General features: G+C 40.9%; 1 protein-coding gene across 1 annotated transcript in view; it reads right to left on the bottom strand.

Annotated features, from left to right (window-relative positions):
- Positions 1-1,206: 1,206 nt before the first annotated feature.
- Positions 1,207-20,590, bottom strand: part of LOC102303741 (cytohesin-3) — a 42,182-nt gene continuing 22,798 nt past the window's right edge. Inside the window, exons 2-13 of the mRNA XM_005925393.3 lie at positions 18,504-18,586; positions 18,049-18,113; positions 16,488-16,554; positions 16,275-16,393; positions 15,766-15,846; positions 14,170-14,282; positions 13,152-13,300; positions 12,518-12,629; positions 8,887-8,963; positions 6,189-6,260; positions 5,884-6,038; positions 1,207-3,445 (exon numbers count right to left, since the gene is read on the bottom strand). Coding sequence (XP_005925455.1) covers positions 3,373-3,445; positions 5,884-6,038; positions 6,189-6,260; positions 8,887-8,963; positions 12,518-12,629; positions 13,152-13,300; positions 14,170-14,282; positions 15,766-15,846; positions 16,275-16,393; positions 16,488-16,554; positions 18,049-18,113; positions 18,504-18,586 — 1,166 coding nt within the window. The 3' untranslated portion in view covers positions 1,207-3,372. The remainder of the gene's footprint in view (positions 3,446-5,883; positions 6,039-6,188; positions 6,261-8,886; positions 8,964-12,517; positions 12,630-13,151; positions 13,301-14,169; positions 14,283-15,765; positions 15,847-16,274; positions 16,394-16,487; positions 16,555-18,048; positions 18,114-18,503; positions 18,587-20,590) is intronic.

Raw genomic sequence — 20,590 nt, 5'->3', positions numbered from 1 at the left:
CCTATAAGATTATCAGTGGGCTACTGAGGGGGCATCTTTGTGACTAAACTATCAGAATCAGACTCCATGAGGGTGGCATGGGGGCCTGCTATACTTCAGTGGGACTTGTGCTCGCAGCTTGACAGGCGGCACACCAGAACAGACACATCTGCCACTGATGGTCCACTCATTTCATAAATTCAGTGGCAAGAGTGTGCAGGCATTTCCTGGATAAAGGAGGTACTAATGCCTCAGGAACCTCTGGGATGATATGTATCAGGGTATCCAAGGCGACCAAATAGAGCTAAAGCTCATCAATGCTCTCATCCAGGACTGGGAGGACGTCCCTACAAGACAACATGTTCAAACTTTGTCTAAACCTACCAGTTGTGACAAGAACACTAGCAAAAAGCAAAATTGGAAAATAATCAGTCAGGAGGGATAAGAAGAGAGTAATGATCTGTGACCACCACCTGTGAAACCTTTCTCTAGAGCTGAACACATCTGTATCCCAGAAGTTTATCTGGCTTTGTCTTACCGTGCTGACTAAATATTCCCTTATTTTATTTATTTGTCTTATGAATCTACTAAAGCTGTTATTATTTAATAGGGATGTTTTCCTTAGGTTTATTATGTAATGAGCCACTTATATTCACATCATTGACATAAATGGTGTGTACAAAATAAGAGAAACCCAGTGAGCACTGTAATAATCATAAACACTGAATCTACTGCAAGAAAGCTGTCGTTTTATTTAAAGGTAAATGTACCTAAAAACGTAAATCTCTGCACATAATAAAGCATAAAAATTTATTTCAGTATCTGTTTTACCACAGAAAACACTGAAGCGTATGACTTTTCATTTTGGTTGATGATTTTTTTTCTTTGAGAGAACAGCAGAAAAATAGTAAAATTAAAGATTCAGGTTTTTGTGCATATTTCTCTGAACAGCCTGTAGAGGGTGTTATTGCTTCACTTATTGTGCACGTTAACACACAAATCCAATAGGTCATCCTTCACCTTTCCCTACTTCCTGTTAATTTACCACGTGTTCGCCAGGATGCAGGTATACATCACTGCTCCCCATCATGGAGGATGACCTCTGCATTCACAAAAACAAAAACAGCTCATCGTGCTCTAAGCAGCCTGAGTGCTTCATTAATAACAGCTCATGATTTATGCGAACAAGTAGGTCAGGACCGGCATTAATAATGAACACACCACAAATCTGCTTTATGTATACTTTATGTAGATACACGTAATGTACAACGTGACCAATAGCTTTTACAGAGAATATAAAAGTTAATGTAACTATAAGCCCACACAGGGCAGTAGAAGATAATATCATGCCCTGACCACAAGGCTTTCACTGTATTTTACAATTATATAGAAAACTACTGGTGTTTTTGACATCATCATCAATTATATAATCACCATCACCGATATTACTTTAGTATAATCATCATCATATTCACCATAATCATCATCATCATCATCATAAATACAACCACCTTTCTCACTCAGTCATGGCTTTTTAACGGCGTTGTCACAGTTATTTATCCAATATTCATCATCCCCATATATTTTATAATGATTATGTTTAAGGCTTTTGCAAAGAAGACCTCAAACTTCAGCTGATGCAAACTGCCAGTCGGCTCAAACATGGTTACACACAGAGTTTGTGCATACTACAACAAAGAGACCAGAAAGCTATACATTGTATATACAAACATAACTTAGGCATACACTGCTGAACATTTACAGGTAGTATTAAACCACTTCACAAATGAAAATAAATACAAAAATGATAGCTGGTTATTAGATATAGAAATGTTCGAAGAGAAGAAACACAAAGGCAAGCAAGGATCTTTAGGAGTACGAACCAAATGCAAACAGGATCACGACAACACACCGACCTTCACTCACATAGGCCATAGATAAGGGAAAGGAAAAAAAGAAGCTTAATTGGACTGGTACCTAACTGGGCTTCTGCACAGCCAAAAATAAAACCCACTCAGTAGATAGACTTTCTCAAATGAAAGCGCTCTGAAAGTTCTAATCCTTAAGATGTCAATGAAATGAGATCCTGGTTTGACAGTTGCCAACAAATGTTATCCTGCTACTGTTTCACGTTAAAAGCATTTAAAAAGAGGGCTTTTATTGTGAAGCAGTCATAGGTACATAATATATTTCTCACTAAGATTGAGGTTGATGGAAATGGGTTACCCCATATTACATATGTAAATTATTTAAATAGTATATTTGCTATTTTTAAAAAATAATTCGATTAAAGGTGAGGAAAGGTGTGAAAAAGTCTAGTTGTAATCAAAGTCAAAACACTGTAAACAGCAGACAGTGCTGTAGTTCAAACATTCACTTCTCGAGCTGAAGATGCTTGGGTCGATCTGCAGAGGAGGCGCAAACGTGTGGGAGCTACCTGCTCTGGCGGCCCCTCGTAAGGGAGCAGATGTTCAAAATGTGTGACAGGATACAGTCAAACCAGAGGTGCTGAAATCTTAAGGATTGCAACTTTAAGTCCACAAAGCGAGTTGAATTTGAAGCTTTAGCAAAAGCGCCACTGCTACTCAACTAAAGTAAGAAAGGATGCACGTTACAAAATTCTCTGCTCCACACAGATAAATGAAATCAGTCCAGCTGACTGTAAAGAACCTAAATCTAAGCCATCTGTTTGTTGTTGTTGTTGATGTCCTCTGAGGTTACTCTTCAGCCGTGGCACCTTGAGAGAAGAATTCAGCACCAGAGTGAGATGACGACGTGGTCCAGGTGAGGTTGCACTGCGGTCATAACCACGTCCCAAACGTGTCCGTCCATCCCCTCATCCCACCTCCCCCCTTCTCCAGCAGTCACCCTTACATTTTGCGCACCGTGTCAATGACCACACATCTGAACTGATTCTGAATAACAACTTTTTTCATAAAGCACAATGGAGGGAACACTTGCATCACTTATGCACCCATACTGTAGATGCGGTATGCACCGATAGCATGCACACTGCTGCATACACACAAATACAAACATATTGGTCTACAATAACCCACATGCATGCATGTGCACCTGAAACATGGCAGTTGGGCTTTAGGGAAACCTATAAACATCTTATAAGCATGACTGGGGAGGTAGGGGGGGTGTATATGAGATGGAGGAGAAACAAACTGGCTGGAGCGCTGCTTTCTCCCCAGCAAGTGTGTGATGTCTCCCCAGCAAGTGCATACAACTTGTGGAGAGTCCAGGAAAGAAACCAAAGTCTGCCTTCGGGGTTGAAGTCAGCTCTGTGCTCTTCAGTCCAGCTTTGCAGTGTGTGTGGTTTATGAATGCATGAACTTAAGGAGATAAAGATGGAGGGGGTTTGGAGGTTCACTTGATTGTCCCTCTTCATTTCTTGTTGGCGATGCGTCTCTTCCTGGTGGCCAGCATGTCGTAGAAAGGATCTCTGCTAATGCTTGCCCTAGAGAAGCCAATCAGAGGACAGCGATGAAATAAATAAGAAGGCCACATGAGAGGAGGGTCTCAAACATCTTTGATATGGAAATGCAGGCACATTTATACAAACGCATGCTTTAACTAGATCAGAAAAAGAAAAAAAAAAGTTAGTGGAGTGACCTAGTTAGGTTTCCATGGTTTCTGAAGAGGGAACCCCTCTCCTATTTTTTGTTTGTTGTCTTTTTTTTTTTGGATAGTCTGGTTTGCTGGAACCTTGCACTGATTCCTTCCTTCAGAACCCGGCCAAGAACGTAGTGAACCATGCAGTCGCACACGCTCTCTTCTTCTTGCTGCAGGTTTATAGGTCTGAAGGAGGGCAAACAACAGTCCTGCTTATAGACTCTTCTGCTTAGTTTGGGGGGGGGAGTAAAGGCAGCCTACAAAGGCAGCAAGTGAGTCAGGAAGCCATTTGGGCTCTACCAAAAAGCCCAGTTTCACGGCTGCTAAATCCTGTTAGCACCAGCACAAAGCAAGAAGAGGCTCAACCCCCCACTGCGGATATCTCTGATTCCCTTTATAACGCCACATGCTAAAGAATGAGTGTGTGTAAGATGACTATCCTCTTTCATACTCCTCATTGTTGTGTTCTACAACCCAATTTTGTGAAACAATAACTCCACTGTGGAGAAATCAAATCAGAGCGCGGCTGCCACAGCTAAAAACCTTCTCCACCATTTTTCAGTCCTGGAAATGCTTCTTAAAAACTGATACATTGACTGGAATTATTTCATTTTTTTTTTTTCTAAAACACACTTTTCACTTCAAACGTGTCACACTAATTCATACAACAGCAGCTCACTTCCTTAATTGACCTACTTGGTCCAACTTCACTTCCTGACACTCAAGATGAGCAGATAAGGCCTTGCCTCTATAATCATCTCTACTTTAAAAAAAGGGGCAAATCATAATTTCCATAAAAAGCCTTTTATCTCCACAGAACCCCGAGTCCTCTCGGACCCCTCTGGTGAAGTGCAAGCTGTGACTTGTTAGCTTTGGTAGATGTGAGTGCGTCACCCCTAGTTTGGAGCTGCCTGTGTTGGATAGGTTTGCTGGCTCAACCCTGTCTAATCCCCCATCATGTCTCCTGTGAATACTCTGATAGTATAGAGAGGGGAGGTGGATGATTGCACTACATTACGGTATATAAGCACTCTGTTCTGCTGAGCCAACTCTCTTTGACATTGCACCACCGTTTATGCAGGCGATTACAAAACATCCAGCATTTAGGTCATTAAAAGCAAGGTTATCACAGCTGCCAAAGCGATGGTATACTCACTGCCAGCGTGAATGTATACGATCTGATGGAAATAAAACATGTTGTTATTCGTTTCACTGTTTAATTTAAACACTGTAGTAAAATACAGTCACGTGAAAAAGAAAGTTTTTGGCAGTCGTCATTTGAAGCAGTTGTTTTCTGTAGGACTCTATCGTCTCACATCACTGCGGAGGAACTCTGGCCCGCTCTTCTCTGCAACGTTTCTTGAGATCATTGAGGTTTGTGGACATTTTATTTAATGCACAGCTCTCTTAAGGTCCTGCCACATTGTAGCACCTTGGTTCTTTCCTTTTTCAGCCAATCTGTTGTAAAAATGCTGCTATGCTTTGGACTATTGCCTGGTTGCATGGCCTAATTTGCACCAAGCTGTCAGACAGATGCTCTCTCGTGTGACTGCAGAAAACTTTGGTATACAGAGCAGGTCATGATGGACTCAATGACTGTGAGGTTGCCAGGTCCTGTGGCTGCAAGACAAGCCCAAATCATCACGCCTCCACCACCATGCTGCAGAGCTGGTATGAGGCGTTTGTGCTAATATGCTGTGTTTGGTTTTTGCCAAATATGGCACGAAGCAATGTGTTTCTGTCTGAAGAACATTGTTCCAGAAGTCTTGTTGTTTCTTAAGATGAAACTTTGCAAACCCAAACTATGCTGTCATGTCCTTTCAAGAGAGAAAGAGCTTTCTAATGAAAACCTCTGCCTTTGAAAATAGCAGAAAAATAGCAGACAACAGAAAACAGCAAACAGCCGGAGCTGGTGTTTGATGTTTTGCAAGTTTGAACGTGGTGAAATCACAGAAGTATAAGGGTCAGAACAGGACTTCGAGAGAGATATAACAAGGTGCTCAAGAAGATGACCTTGAATGAGATCACCTAAACTGAAATCAAGTCAGGTTTTTGATTTCGTAAGACTTTAAGACTGCACCTCATATATTCAAGTTGTCTAGATTTAATTGAAATAAAAAAGAACAGGTTAAAACTGGTTTCTGCCTTAAATTAATCCAACATCAAGGAAATCACATTCACAGATTTTTTTTTATTTTTATTTGTTTATTCTGACATAACAACAACCATTACTGGTTTAACACTGGATCTTTGTGCCGTCATTACTATTACGAGGAATCTTACTTGATGGATTTAATCCACTCCTCCTTCTCCTCAGGCGTGGGTGCTGATATCCTGTATACTACATGGTTTCCCTCCACTACACGCCCATCTGCCTCTGTCTTACAGGCTTTGATCACCTGGCCCTTGTGATTCGGGTTGTAGAGCTCAAAACAGTTCTGAAGGAGGGACAGAGAGGGGTCAAAGGTCATCAAAAACAGGTGCCAGATAATTATCTTTGGCGAAGAAATATTTTAACAAAAAGAAGATTTAGTGAACACAGTAACCATGGGGAGAAAGGCTGAGGTCTCTAATCAGGCAACACTCACAGGTTTCCTGGGCTCCTCCACCTCCCTGATGCTGAGATTCTCCAGTGGGATGATCCCACGAGGCTCCTTGTCCTAAAGGAGAGAGCGATCAAAAGCAGGAACATGAGAGGAGGGGAAAAAACAACCAGAGTTAGACAGAGATAGATAGAAAGAGCAATTTAGAACAAAGTCAAAAAGCAAGTATTAAAGAAAGAACAGAAACCAGAAAAGGAGCAAGGGGAAGAAAGGGGAAATCAAAAATAAAAAATAAAAATCATAAAAATTGGTATAAAATGAGATTTCTATAAGAAAGAAACACTGGAACAGCCTTACACAGAAAAGAAAAATCCACTGTGATTGTAGCTTGTTGCCCCCCCCCTCTACTTGTGCATGCTGCAGTCTGACCAGAGGACGGGACATAATGATAGTGTCCTGAAGGATAATACTACAGCAAAGAGGACAGTGCTGATGTGGCAGCAAAGAAACAAATGCCCTGGTGGAAATCTTCAAGCACTATTGGCTAATTTTTATAGCAAGGGACACTGATTTAATAGTAACCCATGCCAACCTGAGCACATATGACAATTAAAACAGTCTGCAACATTTCATCCACTGTGGCCACAAGACAAGTATGCGATAATTACACACTGGAGTTTTCTTTCTTTTCTATGACCCAGTAACTTTAGTAGCTTATTGCAGCTTTGTGCAGAAACTAATACAGAAAGGTGACAAACCATGTTAAAACTACATTAGTTATGCACAAGGACAAAGTCAAAAAATTAATCCCAATGCAGAATTGCCAGAACTTCAGTTCCTAGAAGGGCAACTTCAGGGTCTTAAAATGCTTAAACGACACATTTCATAGCAGAAACAAGCATGTTCATAGTTTGGTGGTTTGATTCTGTACAGCACTGCATTTCCTCTTCATTGTAACTGTAGTGTGACACATTGCTGGGGGTATGGCCACTTTTAGTGACATATGCTAGACTTCATAGGCTTCTTTTTAAGCGGGATCTTTAGACCGTGTTTCTGGTGCTGGTGCCTTTTTTAATTTTAATTAAATTATTTGATAAATAAATGTGGCTTGCTATGCACATAACATCGTGTCCAAGAAGTCTTTTATTCTATGTTACTTAGCGCTGATTAGCAGAACTAATCTGTGCTAACTGTATGCATATCTGTGCCATACATGCATACAGTCTATGGCTGAAAAATCGTGCACATATGCTGATTAGTCATCCACACTCTTGTCCAAATATGGTCACTTCTGGCTCCTAAGAAAGATGGAGGTATTTTTTCCTGGTCTTGTGTAGTAGGCGGGTCCAGCGAGGTGGCGTACCACTAATCCCTTCTTTGACTGCTATATAAGAGCTTTGAAGTGGTAACATTTTCTCTTTTCTCCCCTTTTTGCTTGCTTTGTTTATGATTACCTACATAGCTGTTCTTGTTTTACCATAAGTTTAGTTCAATTAAATAGATTTTGAATTTAAAAAAAGAAAAAAAAAAAATCACAATTTTCACATTGTGACGTGGTCTGTGGTGCTGCTGCAGGGGGGTGGACGCACTGGCATGGAATCTGCAATCACGCCTCGCCGGCTTAAAAGCTGAACTAGGTCCTATTACTTTGAGACCTGTACTATGAAGCAGCATTTGGTCTCTTCCAGTTAACTTCAGAGTTAACCCTGGGTTTTTAGCACCGCAAAGGTGGTTCAGTTCTTGTTCTTTGGAACCGGAGATTAGCAACAGGTGTGAAATTGCCACCAACTGACCAATAAATTCTCAGAAAATAGCATCACCCTTCATGGAAGATAGTTCCAAGGATTTGGATAGTAGGAGGGTTTTTAGAGGCCCCTAAAGTCTCTGTTTCCTCAGTGAGAATCAATAATAAATATAGATTCTTAGACACAACCAGATGACTTGATTTTCTTTTCCGAACCAAAAAACTTTTCAGCCTGTGGTCCAAATCAGTTCATGAGTTTGTAAACTTGTGGCCTTTTCCTGTGGTTTGATGTCCTTTGACACAGAGACGTGAACTCCCAGGTGGACTGAAATGTAGGAACCTTCAGCCCATTAATGGCCAAATAAGACTGGGCCAAGAGTATACTTACACTCTGTGTACTCTGCACATCTCTCACAATGCAAAGCATACCTGGCTACAGGAAAGTGTTCAGCTCAAAATTGCAGTGTGTAGCTTTTAGTTGGGTCGGATCTCTCCGTAAACAAACCACTCCGAAGTCCATTTGGAAGGCGACACCTTTTCCAAAGAGTCTCTGTGTTTTCTTTTTTGTTCATTTTAAATTGACTGAAAGGGAGAGAAAACACCCTTAAACTGAGACTTAAGAACAGGTGGTCACAAACCAAATGTTGACTCAGAGGCCGCTTTTTATATCAAACTACCAATAAACGGTGTGAAGACAGTGCAACATATTCAGTTATGTTTGGTTTGTAGAGTTTACATGAAGAGCTCCCTGCTGAAATCCATAACCGTAACAGCAGTGTAGAAAACTTGAATTGTTAATCCTCATCGTTTTTCTGGTGCTATGGAATAAACTGCTTGTTATAATTAACAAGGAGGCTGTAGACTCAGGGTGGATTTCATACAGACTTCTGAGGATAAAAATGAAATGCTCGGCTCTGCGATGACACAAGCATACACGCACAGCGGCAGAGATGCCTTTAGTTAATAAAATAAAAAACAACATGTTGGTGTGAGACTCACAGTTGTGTATTCAAAGTAGTAGAGGCAGTTGTCCGTCAGAATGAACCACCTTCTCTTCCAGGTTTTCACTCTGCCCCCTGACAGGAAAAAGAAGAGAGGAGACAGGAAGTGACACAAAGGCCGCAGTGACAGACTGGCTGTCTGCCCTCAGGAAAAAGAGCAGGGAAGTGATGGTCATTAATGAAGCCAACCAGCATCCGCTGTGTTTCCTTATGCGCTTTAAAATGACAAAAGCAAACATAGGTAGATATGGTTGAACTACTTGCCTGCAAGCAAGAGAGAGAGATTACTCTTGGAAATGTAAGAAATCAAAGCGGCCCAAACCAGTTATTGACTTTAAGCATTAACTCATTAGTAAATGTAATTCAATTTCCTGTGGCTGATCATTTCCAAAATGTCATTATTAAACACATACAATATTTCACATGCCTTTGAAAATTCACTTAGTGGGTTTCCTGTGATTTCCATTCAGTTTTCTGTGACGCTGTGGCCTGAGCTAACAGACAAACGGACGTCTTTTTAGTTTCTTGAAGATGTTTCAGCAGAATGAAGATAAGCTTCTTCATTCTAAAAGCTAAAGGTGAGTCGAAAATACTGGAGGTGGTCCTGACACTACACTGTCATGCGAGTCATGACTGGTAGACACATGGTGACAGAGGTAGAGCAGGTCATCTACCAGTCCATGTCCCATTGCCAGAGGTTAAATATCCGTTACTCCCTATCAGCGTTACCAGCTGATGGACCAGAGTGACGAGTTGATACCCTTTATCTTTTAGAACTGAAGAAGCCTTTTGCATGTGAGGTGAAACATCTTCAAGAACCTAAAAGGAAGTCCAGTTCCCTTGAAGAACCTAAGACTACCATGAACTGGTGAACCCGCGAGACCCAACACAGACATTTCACTGTATGTGCACTTTGTGTATGCTCAGGGCTGTTGTAGATTTCTGTACCTGGGCTGTTTGTAGAAATCGATTCTCGTAACAACAGACTATATAGAGTTAAAAATATTCATTTTTAAATAGAAGACCCTGTTTGGCTGCATATGCAAGATATTTCGGGCTGTGCCTCTTCAAATGCTCTGTGCTGCTACAGCTGTGCCACAGGAAGCTTAACTGTAAATCACTGACAACTGAAAACTGTTGGCTTTGACTTTTGAGACATGCAGGCAAGCTGCCTTGTGTGAGATTGCAGGCTACCAGCACAATCTCGCCCAACTTCAGGCTTAGTTAACTGATGACTCGAGCAACTGATAAATTATTACTGCCGTTGCCCATTCATTTTTTAAGGCAACAGGATAAAACCTCATTGGCTCTCAGGAGAGGAGAGCAAACTTGATGTGAACCTAACTTGGCACGTAAAGCACCCCTGGAGGTGAAAACACTCACGCAAATACACGCACGTATCGTACACGACACCCCAGAGCAAGTTCGCCACCTCACGTGTTCATTTATGCAAACTACATCCAAAACTATGTGTTATTAATTCCTAAGCATGACTTTTACTGCAGCATTTCCTTCCTGTTTTCATGGTCCCCTCACAGAAGCCTACATGGGTCACAGACAGCTATAAAAAGCTCTGCGTTTCCTTACATTTCAATAGACCCTGGCTATTGAATTAGCACGGCCAAATTTCCGCCGAGCGCAGAGAGACATTTGCTAAAAAAAGGCCTTATTCCTCCGTATCCTCCAGGGTTTATCTTTAGAGAGTTAAATTAGAAATATTACAGTGAGAACTGGTTGCGGGGGAAACTGCTCCAGGGAGGAACCGTGCAAGAATGTAATCATGTTAGGTCTGTGAGCCACAATGGGGCTATTTACATTCATACGCACTAGCTTGATGAGGCTACAGAGACGTTACACAGAGTTTAAAGAATGTGCAGGTCAAAGCCAGGTGTGTGTGCGTGTGTGTAAACACTGTAGTAAAAACCAACCACCTGCAGTGACTTTGCTCTTTAAACCAACAATATGTGGGCTAATAAACAGGTATTATGTCCAATAATAAATCACCGCCATACAGTAAATTATAAGCTGTTATGTATGTGAGGACTGCTGGAGTACCTGGCAAGTGATGGAGCGAAGTTCAAATCAGAAACACATGGGATCAGAGGGGAGCCAACTTCAAGCAGAGTAAAAGCAAGATTTATAAATGCATGACCTCATTGGAGACGAATACACACCTGGCACACACACCTGGCACACACACACACACCTGGCACACACACAGACACACACTACACACACACACACACACACACCACACACACACACACACACACACACACAGTCTTGTTTTCATAGCTTTGTGGGGATATCTAATTGACATAATGCTTTCCCTAGCTGCTTACCCTAACCATCACCATTAAAATTGAATGCCTAACCCTAACCCTTAGCCTAGCCATAACCATAACCTAATTGTAACCCTGACACTAAAACCACAATTTGAATCTCAAAAATGACTTCAAACTTGTGGTGACGGCATTTTGTCCCCACACAGCTGTTGGTCCCCACAAGTATGGTAAACTTCCAATTTTTAGTCCCCACAAAGATATGTAAACATACATATGTACACACACACACTTCAAATGATTGAGATGTTTTTTTCTTCCTCACACAATAAGAGGAGTCCAGGCTAATAAACAATGTACGTATCATTTCTAAACTATGTTTATACAGAGCTAATTGAGAATCTGCATCTGCATGGCTGTACATGTGGGTTTCTCACCTTAGGATGATGATGTTTTATTATTTTTCTTTTAAGCGGGCTATAATTTGTCATACATCTTTTTTTGTAGTTTTAATAAACAACAACATGACGGGGTTTTCATTAGAAAGTCCCTCACACCATAAAGTATTTAAATATATTAAAATTAGTTTTACTTTGCTTGTAAAACACATTTAAAATTTCCTGTGTATGCGGTTCACATAAAATCAGCTACTGCCCTTTTTTTTTATGTTTGAGATATAACTCACAGTTCATAATTTCAAATCATGTGGCTTTTAAATAACCACAGCCTGGCTTTTAGAAAGAGAGGAATTCACTGATACATCACAAACAGTTGGTTACATTTATAATTATATCTGAAGCTTTGTGAGTGGCAGAACTCAAAGTTACTGCTTGTAAGAATCATAGTTTCTAGGTTAAAAGGCTTTTTGTCAGTCGTTAAGTTGACCTTGAAGACCTCGGTGGATGACTCCGCTCTACACCCCTACACTTTTATCCGAATTCATTCAAAGCTTTTCGAGCTTTCATGTTTACAGACAGAATGACATGCATGCATATTTTATATGCACTGTTTGCTCTGTTCACAAACGCGACCAGACCTTCAATGAAATGGATCATGAATACACTCCCATGTATAAACTGTAAGATACACGACTTGTATATAAAAGTTGAATGTTTGCTGTTCTATTTTTATCATATGGGTGTGTTTGCAAAGTTTTATCTATCTTTCAGTTAATGTTTTACGATCAAAGGAGAGTGCACGAGCAACAGTTACCACGCAGTTTAAGTTCTCATGAGTCTAATTCTATAGTCGCAGACCAAAAAAGAAAGAAAGTAGGAGTTCCTAAATAAAGTCAAGCCGGATGTTTTGCATTCCCCCAGAACCTGAGCGCGTGAGACTCAGACTAACCTAATTTAAGCAGCCAGCCTTCTCTGTCTGGGTTGAAGAACGTGTGCGTCAGGTCGTTCCCGTCGTCCTCGGGGATCTTAAAGGGTTCGCTCTTGATGCTGTCGTATAGATTCTGCACAGAGAAAGAAAAAGCAGAAAAACGTTTACGCTTAGATGAAAACACACACACACACACACACTTCTAACTCACGTGCAAAAACATTCAAGCCTTCAACTACCGGTGCATTAAACGTGACACTGAGAAATCAATTTTCAGACAAAGACAAAGATTCATACATCAGTGACTCTGGGAACGCGAAGATTTTTTAACAAGGTTCCTTTTTGTACTGAAGGAGCACTTTGGCAGACACGACAGCCTCTCGCATGCGAGTCGATCGACTTGTTTTTCGTCTTTTTCTTATTAAAGTTCATCATTATCCTGAGCTGCAATGTCTCAATTAGGGAGGCATGACTCTCTGCTTTTCACAGAGGAGACCTATAAGAGAACCTATAAGTTTCCTTTTTGTCTGCCACATTGAGAAAACCCCAAACATTTAATTTAATCCCTCCACTTTTACCTCCATAGTGTTTCAAATGCATACCACATAGGATAAATTCATCAAACCTGACGAAGTAATCAAGTCAAAGCTCTCACCCTGAGTAGCTCCTCTGGGAGATCTCCCCCTTCATTGATTCCTCTGTTCATGGAGATGAAGCGCTCCACTGGGGGCTTGTCTCTGACGTTGGGATTATGCAGGCTGGTGTTCAGCATGATAATGGCAAAAGATAGAACGTAGCATGTGTCTGTGGAGGTAATTACACACAGTGTCACAGAGAAACAACCAAATACAGCACATGCACACTCCACATGTGTGTGTGGAGGTTATAGATTAGTGTGGATGTGATAAAAATAGTAGGCCATTCAACTTATTTGCCATAAAAGGGAATTAGAAACATCTTGTAGCACATTTTCACACCACAGATTGAAGGAAAACCTGATAAAATGGAGAATTTAATCAACAGAAAAGCCCATCTTCTGACACAGTGTGTTCCTGCTCTTACGACTCGGTTTCATCCATCCACACACTAAGAGCCCCAGACAACATCCTCTGCATGTAATTTATAACCCACTGTGCACCACTCTTGAGGGATGACCAATAACCAAGTCTGGGTGTGTCACCACTGCACCACATCAATATTCACAACCCGAGCCGTCACCTGCATCCTCCTTAACACTAACACGTGAGCAGGAAGGCTATGTGCAACAAGCCAAGACGGCGCTAATGACCGCTATTGACCGGTGATCAATTTCATTATCACTGCTGGAGACACGAATGCTGATCACACAGGTAATGAGCAACTTGCCAACTTCAGTGGAAAACTGTAATTGGACTTCAGGTCCACTCAAGTTCACAGAGAGGCTGAAATAATGAACAAATATTCTGAAGCTGCACCCCTACGCAGTCGTGAAATCTCCGCATGTAGCCACAAGGTAAAGATTTATACAGGTCCAGCTGTCCGGTGAGAGACGACAGACAGACAGAGGCATTGATTTGAATCCGGGTGGTCTGGTGGGCAGAGCATGTTATCCGTCCTGGACTGTCTGGCTGAGTCTGACTCATATATCTGCTGCGGTGCAAACGTGTGTGTATGTGTGTACGTGTGTGTGGTACCTGTGGACTGGAAGACGCCGGGATTGCATTGGCAGTACCTGGAGGCAAAAGCCTCCATCATACGATCAATCTTCTGGGCTTCGCCGGGAAGTCTGAAGCTCCACAGAAACTGCCTGCAACAGCAGAGAGCGAGAGGAAAAATGTAATGATGTGTCATGAAATATTGATGTTTGTAACAGTATCTGTGTTTTTCCCTGTGAATTACAAAACAGTATTACACGGCACAGACATTTCTTTATATTAGGAGGGTGTATTTATGGCATAAATGAAGACGTCTTTGCCAACAGGCAGTTTTGTTTTTCTAGTGTTAGATTAGATTTTGATATTTCTGCAAAAAAAAAAAAAAAAAAAAAAAAAAAACAGCACAAAGAACACTCTTGTCTTTCATGGGACACCAGACAAACCAAACAACTAGAAGTTAGGGCAAACTTTTAAAGCTGTGCATGGGAAAATACTCTATTTTTTAGCACTTTGAACACAGCTTTAGGCAGGAATCTGATACACTGATCACCTAACTTGATGCGCAGGTTTGCATGACACATTGTTGACATATAAGAGGTGTGCACACCGGCTCCTCTGTTATCAGTCGCATGAAAAAAATATTTATTTAATGGTGACAACACATGTTAATGTAAATCAGCATAAAAATATAACGTGTAAAATACGTTTTGTCCCAGAATTTGCCAATTAGTTAATTATATGTGATTCCAAAGTAGGTAACAATGAATATACGTGTGACAGTGCCCGCACATAACAAGAGATCAAAAGTAGCATCGTTGTGCCTCCACTTGATCTCGTCACAGCTACAGTGCTAGTGCAACAAGTGTGACAAAGCAGAGGCCTCATCTGAGCTTAAACCTGGATCAGTTTTTGCTTGGATGTGCAGAGCAGCGGTCTCCTTGTGGACCGCTTTGCATGGTTGGTCGTTATGCTCTCCTCCAACTTGATTCTTATTGGCAATTTAGAGAAAAGCACTACATCAATAACATCTCAGCAATATCCAATCCCATATGAAAAGTGTTTTGCGAATTCAACAACAACCTGACCAACTTACAAATTTGCAAATCACATCACAAACGACAACATGGCCAAACCATCTAAAAAAGAAATGATCAGCTAGCCTAATTGCTCTAATATTATTTTTATAATGCCAATTGGTGCATCCCGGGAAAGGTCTCTGACAGATACACCGCTCCCCCCACCCCCACCTTCCCTGCAAACAGTCTGTTGGCTCAAGTGTGGGAACAATTTCAGTCAGGCCAAGATTTTTTACAGCCGTGATATAATGTCATATTTCAACAGTTTACAATGGGAAAACCAAATATGTGAAGTGAAGCCAAGGCGGATTTCTTTCAGTTTGGTCTGTAAAACTCGGTGCACGCCTGGTGTTTACTTTGCAAAAGAAAAGTACCAAAGCAACAATAAAACTTGTAAAACACCATCTTATTGTGCTGCAAACTCCCGTATGTTGTTTTGGCTGTTTTTTTTTATACTTGAAAACATGCCTGCCCTTCACAAACTTTACAATCTGCACTGTAGTACCCACTCACCGTCGCCTGCTTTAATTCTTTCTTCCTAATATGAGTTGTTAAGTACCTTAAGGCTTGAACGAGGTTGAGGTCAGCAAACTCGTGAAGCTCCACAAACGCCTGGAGGACCTTAATGTTGAAGTCATCCCTGGGGTGGTGGGGAGAAAAAAAAACACATGTGATGAGTAGTTCAGCTTAAACAAAAGCAGAAGAAGTGATGAACTCCTATGCTCAGTGACTGAAGGTGGAAAGCAAAGTCCTGCAGCCACGTCACAGTGGCACTCTCAGACAGAGAGCCACTGTGCCGGCTGAGACAGGCAGCGTGATGTCCCCTGTTGTTTTGACATCCTATCCCCATTGACTTCCCTTCGATAAGAACCACATGTCCCCTACACTTTTTTCCCCCTCTTTCAGCGGCACGGTCTCCTGGCACTATTGTGCTCCATAAATCCAGACCACCAATTTCCCAGGGCTCTATCACTGATGTCTGAGCACGTGCAGTGCACATCTCACAAGGATGTGGGGAGAGGAAAAAGAAAGGTGGAAGGAAAACAGAGAGAAAACTGGAGAGCTCACCGTTCCCCTAAATAGTCCCCGATGACTGTTTTGTTGAGCCCTTCTCCTTTGTAGAGGAACTGTGCAATGTCCTCTGGGGTGTTCTGGAGAAGATCATTCTCCAAAAGAAACTGGATTCCCTGTTTTTAAAGAGAGAGCAAGCGCAGTATAAATAGGTATTTTACTCAATGAATGATTTAAATTTAAACTCCAGAGCTGTGGATCTCCTCTGACCTTCTTTGGGTCCATGTTGAACTTTTTCCTTCCCATGGCGATCTGCTTGTTTCTTTGTGTGGTTTTGCTGTGACAGAAACCAAAAGAATAAAAAACCCAGAAAACATCCTTCACATGACAGCCGAGTCCAATTTTGCTCCCCGGCTGCTGCGTGTGTTTAATAGGTCACTTTGTGTCGAGTTTATTCAGGGCCTGTCACAACTGTGTTTACCAACCACTCAGTCAAGTAAAGGCTGAGTTTACATTTGGATTAAACTGAGAAAACTTGAATTTCGTTCGCAACATGTGATTGTGCATCAGCTGTTACTGCTCACTTGAGTGCATCTTGTCCCTTTTCTTTAATTCATCTTAGCTAACTGGACGTAGATTGTCCCATATCAATGCTCGAAACACTTTTTGCTCTCACTCCTCGGGGAAATCTCCACCTTTGCGTGTCTTTGAACGCTCCCTAAACCTTACGTATGCCCAAAAAAAGCTGGAGCCCCTTTGCCAGCTGCGCCTGAGACACACAACAGCCTGACACGACCTCGCCCCACCTCAGCAACCAATCAAATGCAGACTGTTTGGTTAATGTTAAGTCGAGAGACTGTCCTGCTTTTCTCCTCAAACAATGGGGTATTAACATGTTAACACACACACACACAAACTGACAGGTGTGAGTCTCACTGCAAAGGTAACTGTTAAAAGAGTAGCAGAGCCAAAGCAAACAAAAACTAATGAGCTGATCTCTTGGCGGTTCATTGAAGCCATCCAAACATGCAACACTACTACTTTTTGACTTGACTTCATTTAAATCTCCAACACTATTAGCTATCCTGCTAATTAAGGCCTAGAGACCAATTAGTGACCATCTAGGGACCACTGGTCACTGGGGAAAAGAGTGCATTCTGCTACTGGTTGATGAAATACGTTGGTTAACTTGGTTAACTAAGGCACAACTTTGAAGGTGAATGTTTCAGTTTTTCCAGTTTCACAGCTTCACAATCGCTCGGAGAGTAAACTGAGTGTTTGCAGACAAGTTGGCGATTTCCATGTAAACTACAGAGGGACGCGGCAATCTGCTCATAAACAAAGCAATCACAAAGAGGTTTTTGGTGGAGCACCAAAAACCTGCAACAGATTTCACCTAGCATCAGCTAGCAACCACTCAACAACTATTCAGGATATACACATTTCCTTAGCAATCGGGGGCACCGACCAGTTTCTATGACTGTGTGACTGAAGCTTAATTTAGCATTTGAGGAACTGCTGGTACCAGCTATTTAAATGTTCGCTTTTTACTTCTTTAGTCCATTTGATATAATTTAAAATTAATACTTTTTACATGAATTTATGTAAAGAAAAAAAAAAAAAAAAAAGTAAAACTTCATGTTATCTTGGTCCTATAAAAACACCAATGAGCATTATTATTATTTACTTTTAGATTTTATTGCCTATTCAACGACAGCTTACAGACAAAACTAAGAGCCAAGAAAATGCTATCATAAGGACACAATTCATAATGAAAATAATCACACAACATGTAAAAAAAAAAATGAAAAGAAAAACCATCAAAACTCACCTCTCCCCCACGCAGGTTAGCTGCTCGATCTCAGTCATTACCTCTGCAATCTCAAACTTCAGCCGCTGAAATCGAAGGACAGAGTCGCTTGTTTCATAAAGTCAAGTTTATAGCTCCTGAGACAACACAGTGCAGCTCTTGAATGATCTGCAAACACAGTCTATGATTTTATTAGTTAAATATATATAATAGTGAAAGGCTTGCTTATTAATATGACGAAGACATATGTCATTTCGTGACAAAAGGCAACAGCAAACTAATATAAGTAAATGTAACAATATAAGATCTGAAAACAAATGAAATAAGGTTCATTGTTCTGCACTGCACCAGAGGACTTTTCAGACATGCAATGCACATCAACAACCGTGTTTATTAGTTTGAGGCTTGCTCCGAATCATTCATTTAGAAGTGTTTGATCAGATTACTCAAATAACATTGATTCCACTGTTACTCACTTCAATATCATCCAGAAGCTCTTTTTTCCTACGCCGTATGTTTGACAGCTCATCTCTTTCCTCTAAAGACAGGTCCTCGGGCACTGGAAAACACAGCGTGCAGGGAAAATGAAATAGCATGTGAGTGATAGAGAGGGGCAGGGTTATGACGGTGGATTAATTTAATTCAGCTTCCGACCAGCCAGACAGAGTCACGGGGATTAAGCTTTGACAGCGCATACCTGTTCGATGAATCCATCCCAGAGACATTACTCATGACCCAAATTAATACACTAACAGACTGAATTGCCACTTCATTTTGAAAGCCGGGATTAAATGCAGCAAAGAGACTGGGAAGGAGTGTGCCGGGAAGTTCCACAGATATTTTTTTTTGTGGCCTTTTCTACTCTTGCATATTTTATGTTATCCTGCAGGTGGGTGTGCTGTTGAACCTTGGATTATTCACAAATTTCCTTCCTAAATATGAAGATTAAATTTGGTCCAATTCTGATCCCTGATTACAGATTTATTAACTGGTGAAAAGTCTTTGCTGGAGCTCACACAAAGTCACATGGTCAGATTAGTTTTTAACAGGTGATTTCCACGCATTTCAAAATGTCCCAGAAGTCTCTCAATAAAGTGAATGCCCTGCCAACATCCATGCTTGCTTTGCTTTCATTTCTGTCTCTCCAACCTCTCATAACAAATGGAGCAGGGTAAAGTTTCCAGTTTCTTCAAGCGTTCCACAGTCCATCATTTCAGCTTCCAAAAGCCTTTTTGGGAAAACAAAAACCACTTGGTCTTGCAATCAAGCTTTCATTTTTTGTACTCAGGATGTCATAGTGAAATACTATAGACTCTTAAAGACTACCAATCTAAATATCAGTGGTGTCATTATTACTTTATAGCAATACTGAGGAGCGAAGATTCAACGCACAGCTCTGAAATCTCTTATGCAAACTTTCTTGGACTGTCTTTAAGTAGTCTACAGGAATAGTTCTCCAGGCCTCTTGAAGGACCTTCAAAGCTCTTCTTTGGACGTTTTCTCTGCTCTCTCTCAAAATGGTCCCACACTGCTTCGGTAATGTAGAGGTCTGGACTCTGAGGAGGCTGTGGACACTTATTTTCTATCTCTCTTCTGAGCTCCTCCAAATATTTTGCTGACCATTTGAAACACAAACTTTAAATTTGGATTCATCACTCCATCAGATGTACCAGTAATTTTTAGTCTAGTTCTCGTGTAATTTGGCATACCTCAGCCTTTCCTCCCCGTTTCTTTTCCTTCTGGTTTCTTGCCAGCCGCCCTTCCACTGAGACCATTGCTGATTAGGCTCCGTTAAACAGTAGATGGATGAACTCACGGGCCCAGATGCATCTCTCAGGTTCTATGTCAGGTCTTTGGTGGATTTGCTCTTGTTTCTTAAGGACATCAATCTTGGGTACTGTTCATCTACTCTACATAGCTTTTCTGCCAGTTCTTCATTTGTTTCCCACTTGTCTAGTTTCCTCAAACTTTTTAAGGACACACTGCACACCATTCCAACATATGTAAAGTTATCAGCTGGTCTTTTTAAATCACCTTGTTGGAACAAAAACTACATTTGTTCTGTAAAACTGTGTTACCTTTGATTTTTTTCATAGAAAAAAGAAAAGCTAAAGATCTAAAGGTACAATTTAAAATAGTTTCTTTGCTAAGTGATAAGTGTAGACACAACACTGATTCATCCCTTTTTCATGCTTGAATTAAGGTACAGCAGGTCGGTATCAGTGCAAAAAACAGACAAACAAAAAAACATTCCTCTGAAAATTGTCAGGTACAAGGACTGGATTGAAAATGAGTGAACAAGTGGCCAATGTCCAAAGAAAATGTTTTGAAAAACCTTCAGAAAGACTGTTGCTCAAGACAACTTATTTAATATTTAGAAGAAAGTCAGGCTCCTTGGAAGAAAAATACGAAGTAATGCGGGGTGGCTTGAGACTTGTGCACTACTTTTTTTAATAAAATATTATTAGGAACTGCTTAAGTATATAAAACAGTATGAAATGTAGGTTCTTTATCTATATTATCATGTGCATCCTGTTAGTGTGTTATATAGTTTGTGATTTTA

The sequence above is a fragment of the Haplochromis burtoni genome, unplaced genomic scaffold (assembly GCF_018398535.1).
Source record: "Haplochromis burtoni strain Fernald_Lab_line unplaced genomic scaffold, NCSU_Asbu1 Contig_81, whole genome shotgun sequence".
Lineage (NCBI taxonomy): Eukaryota > Metazoa > Chordata > Actinopteri > Cichliformes > Cichlidae > Haplochromis > Haplochromis burtoni.
The sequence above is the reverse complement of the archived record's forward strand: the minus strand, read 5'-3'. Positions and strand labels throughout refer to the sequence as shown.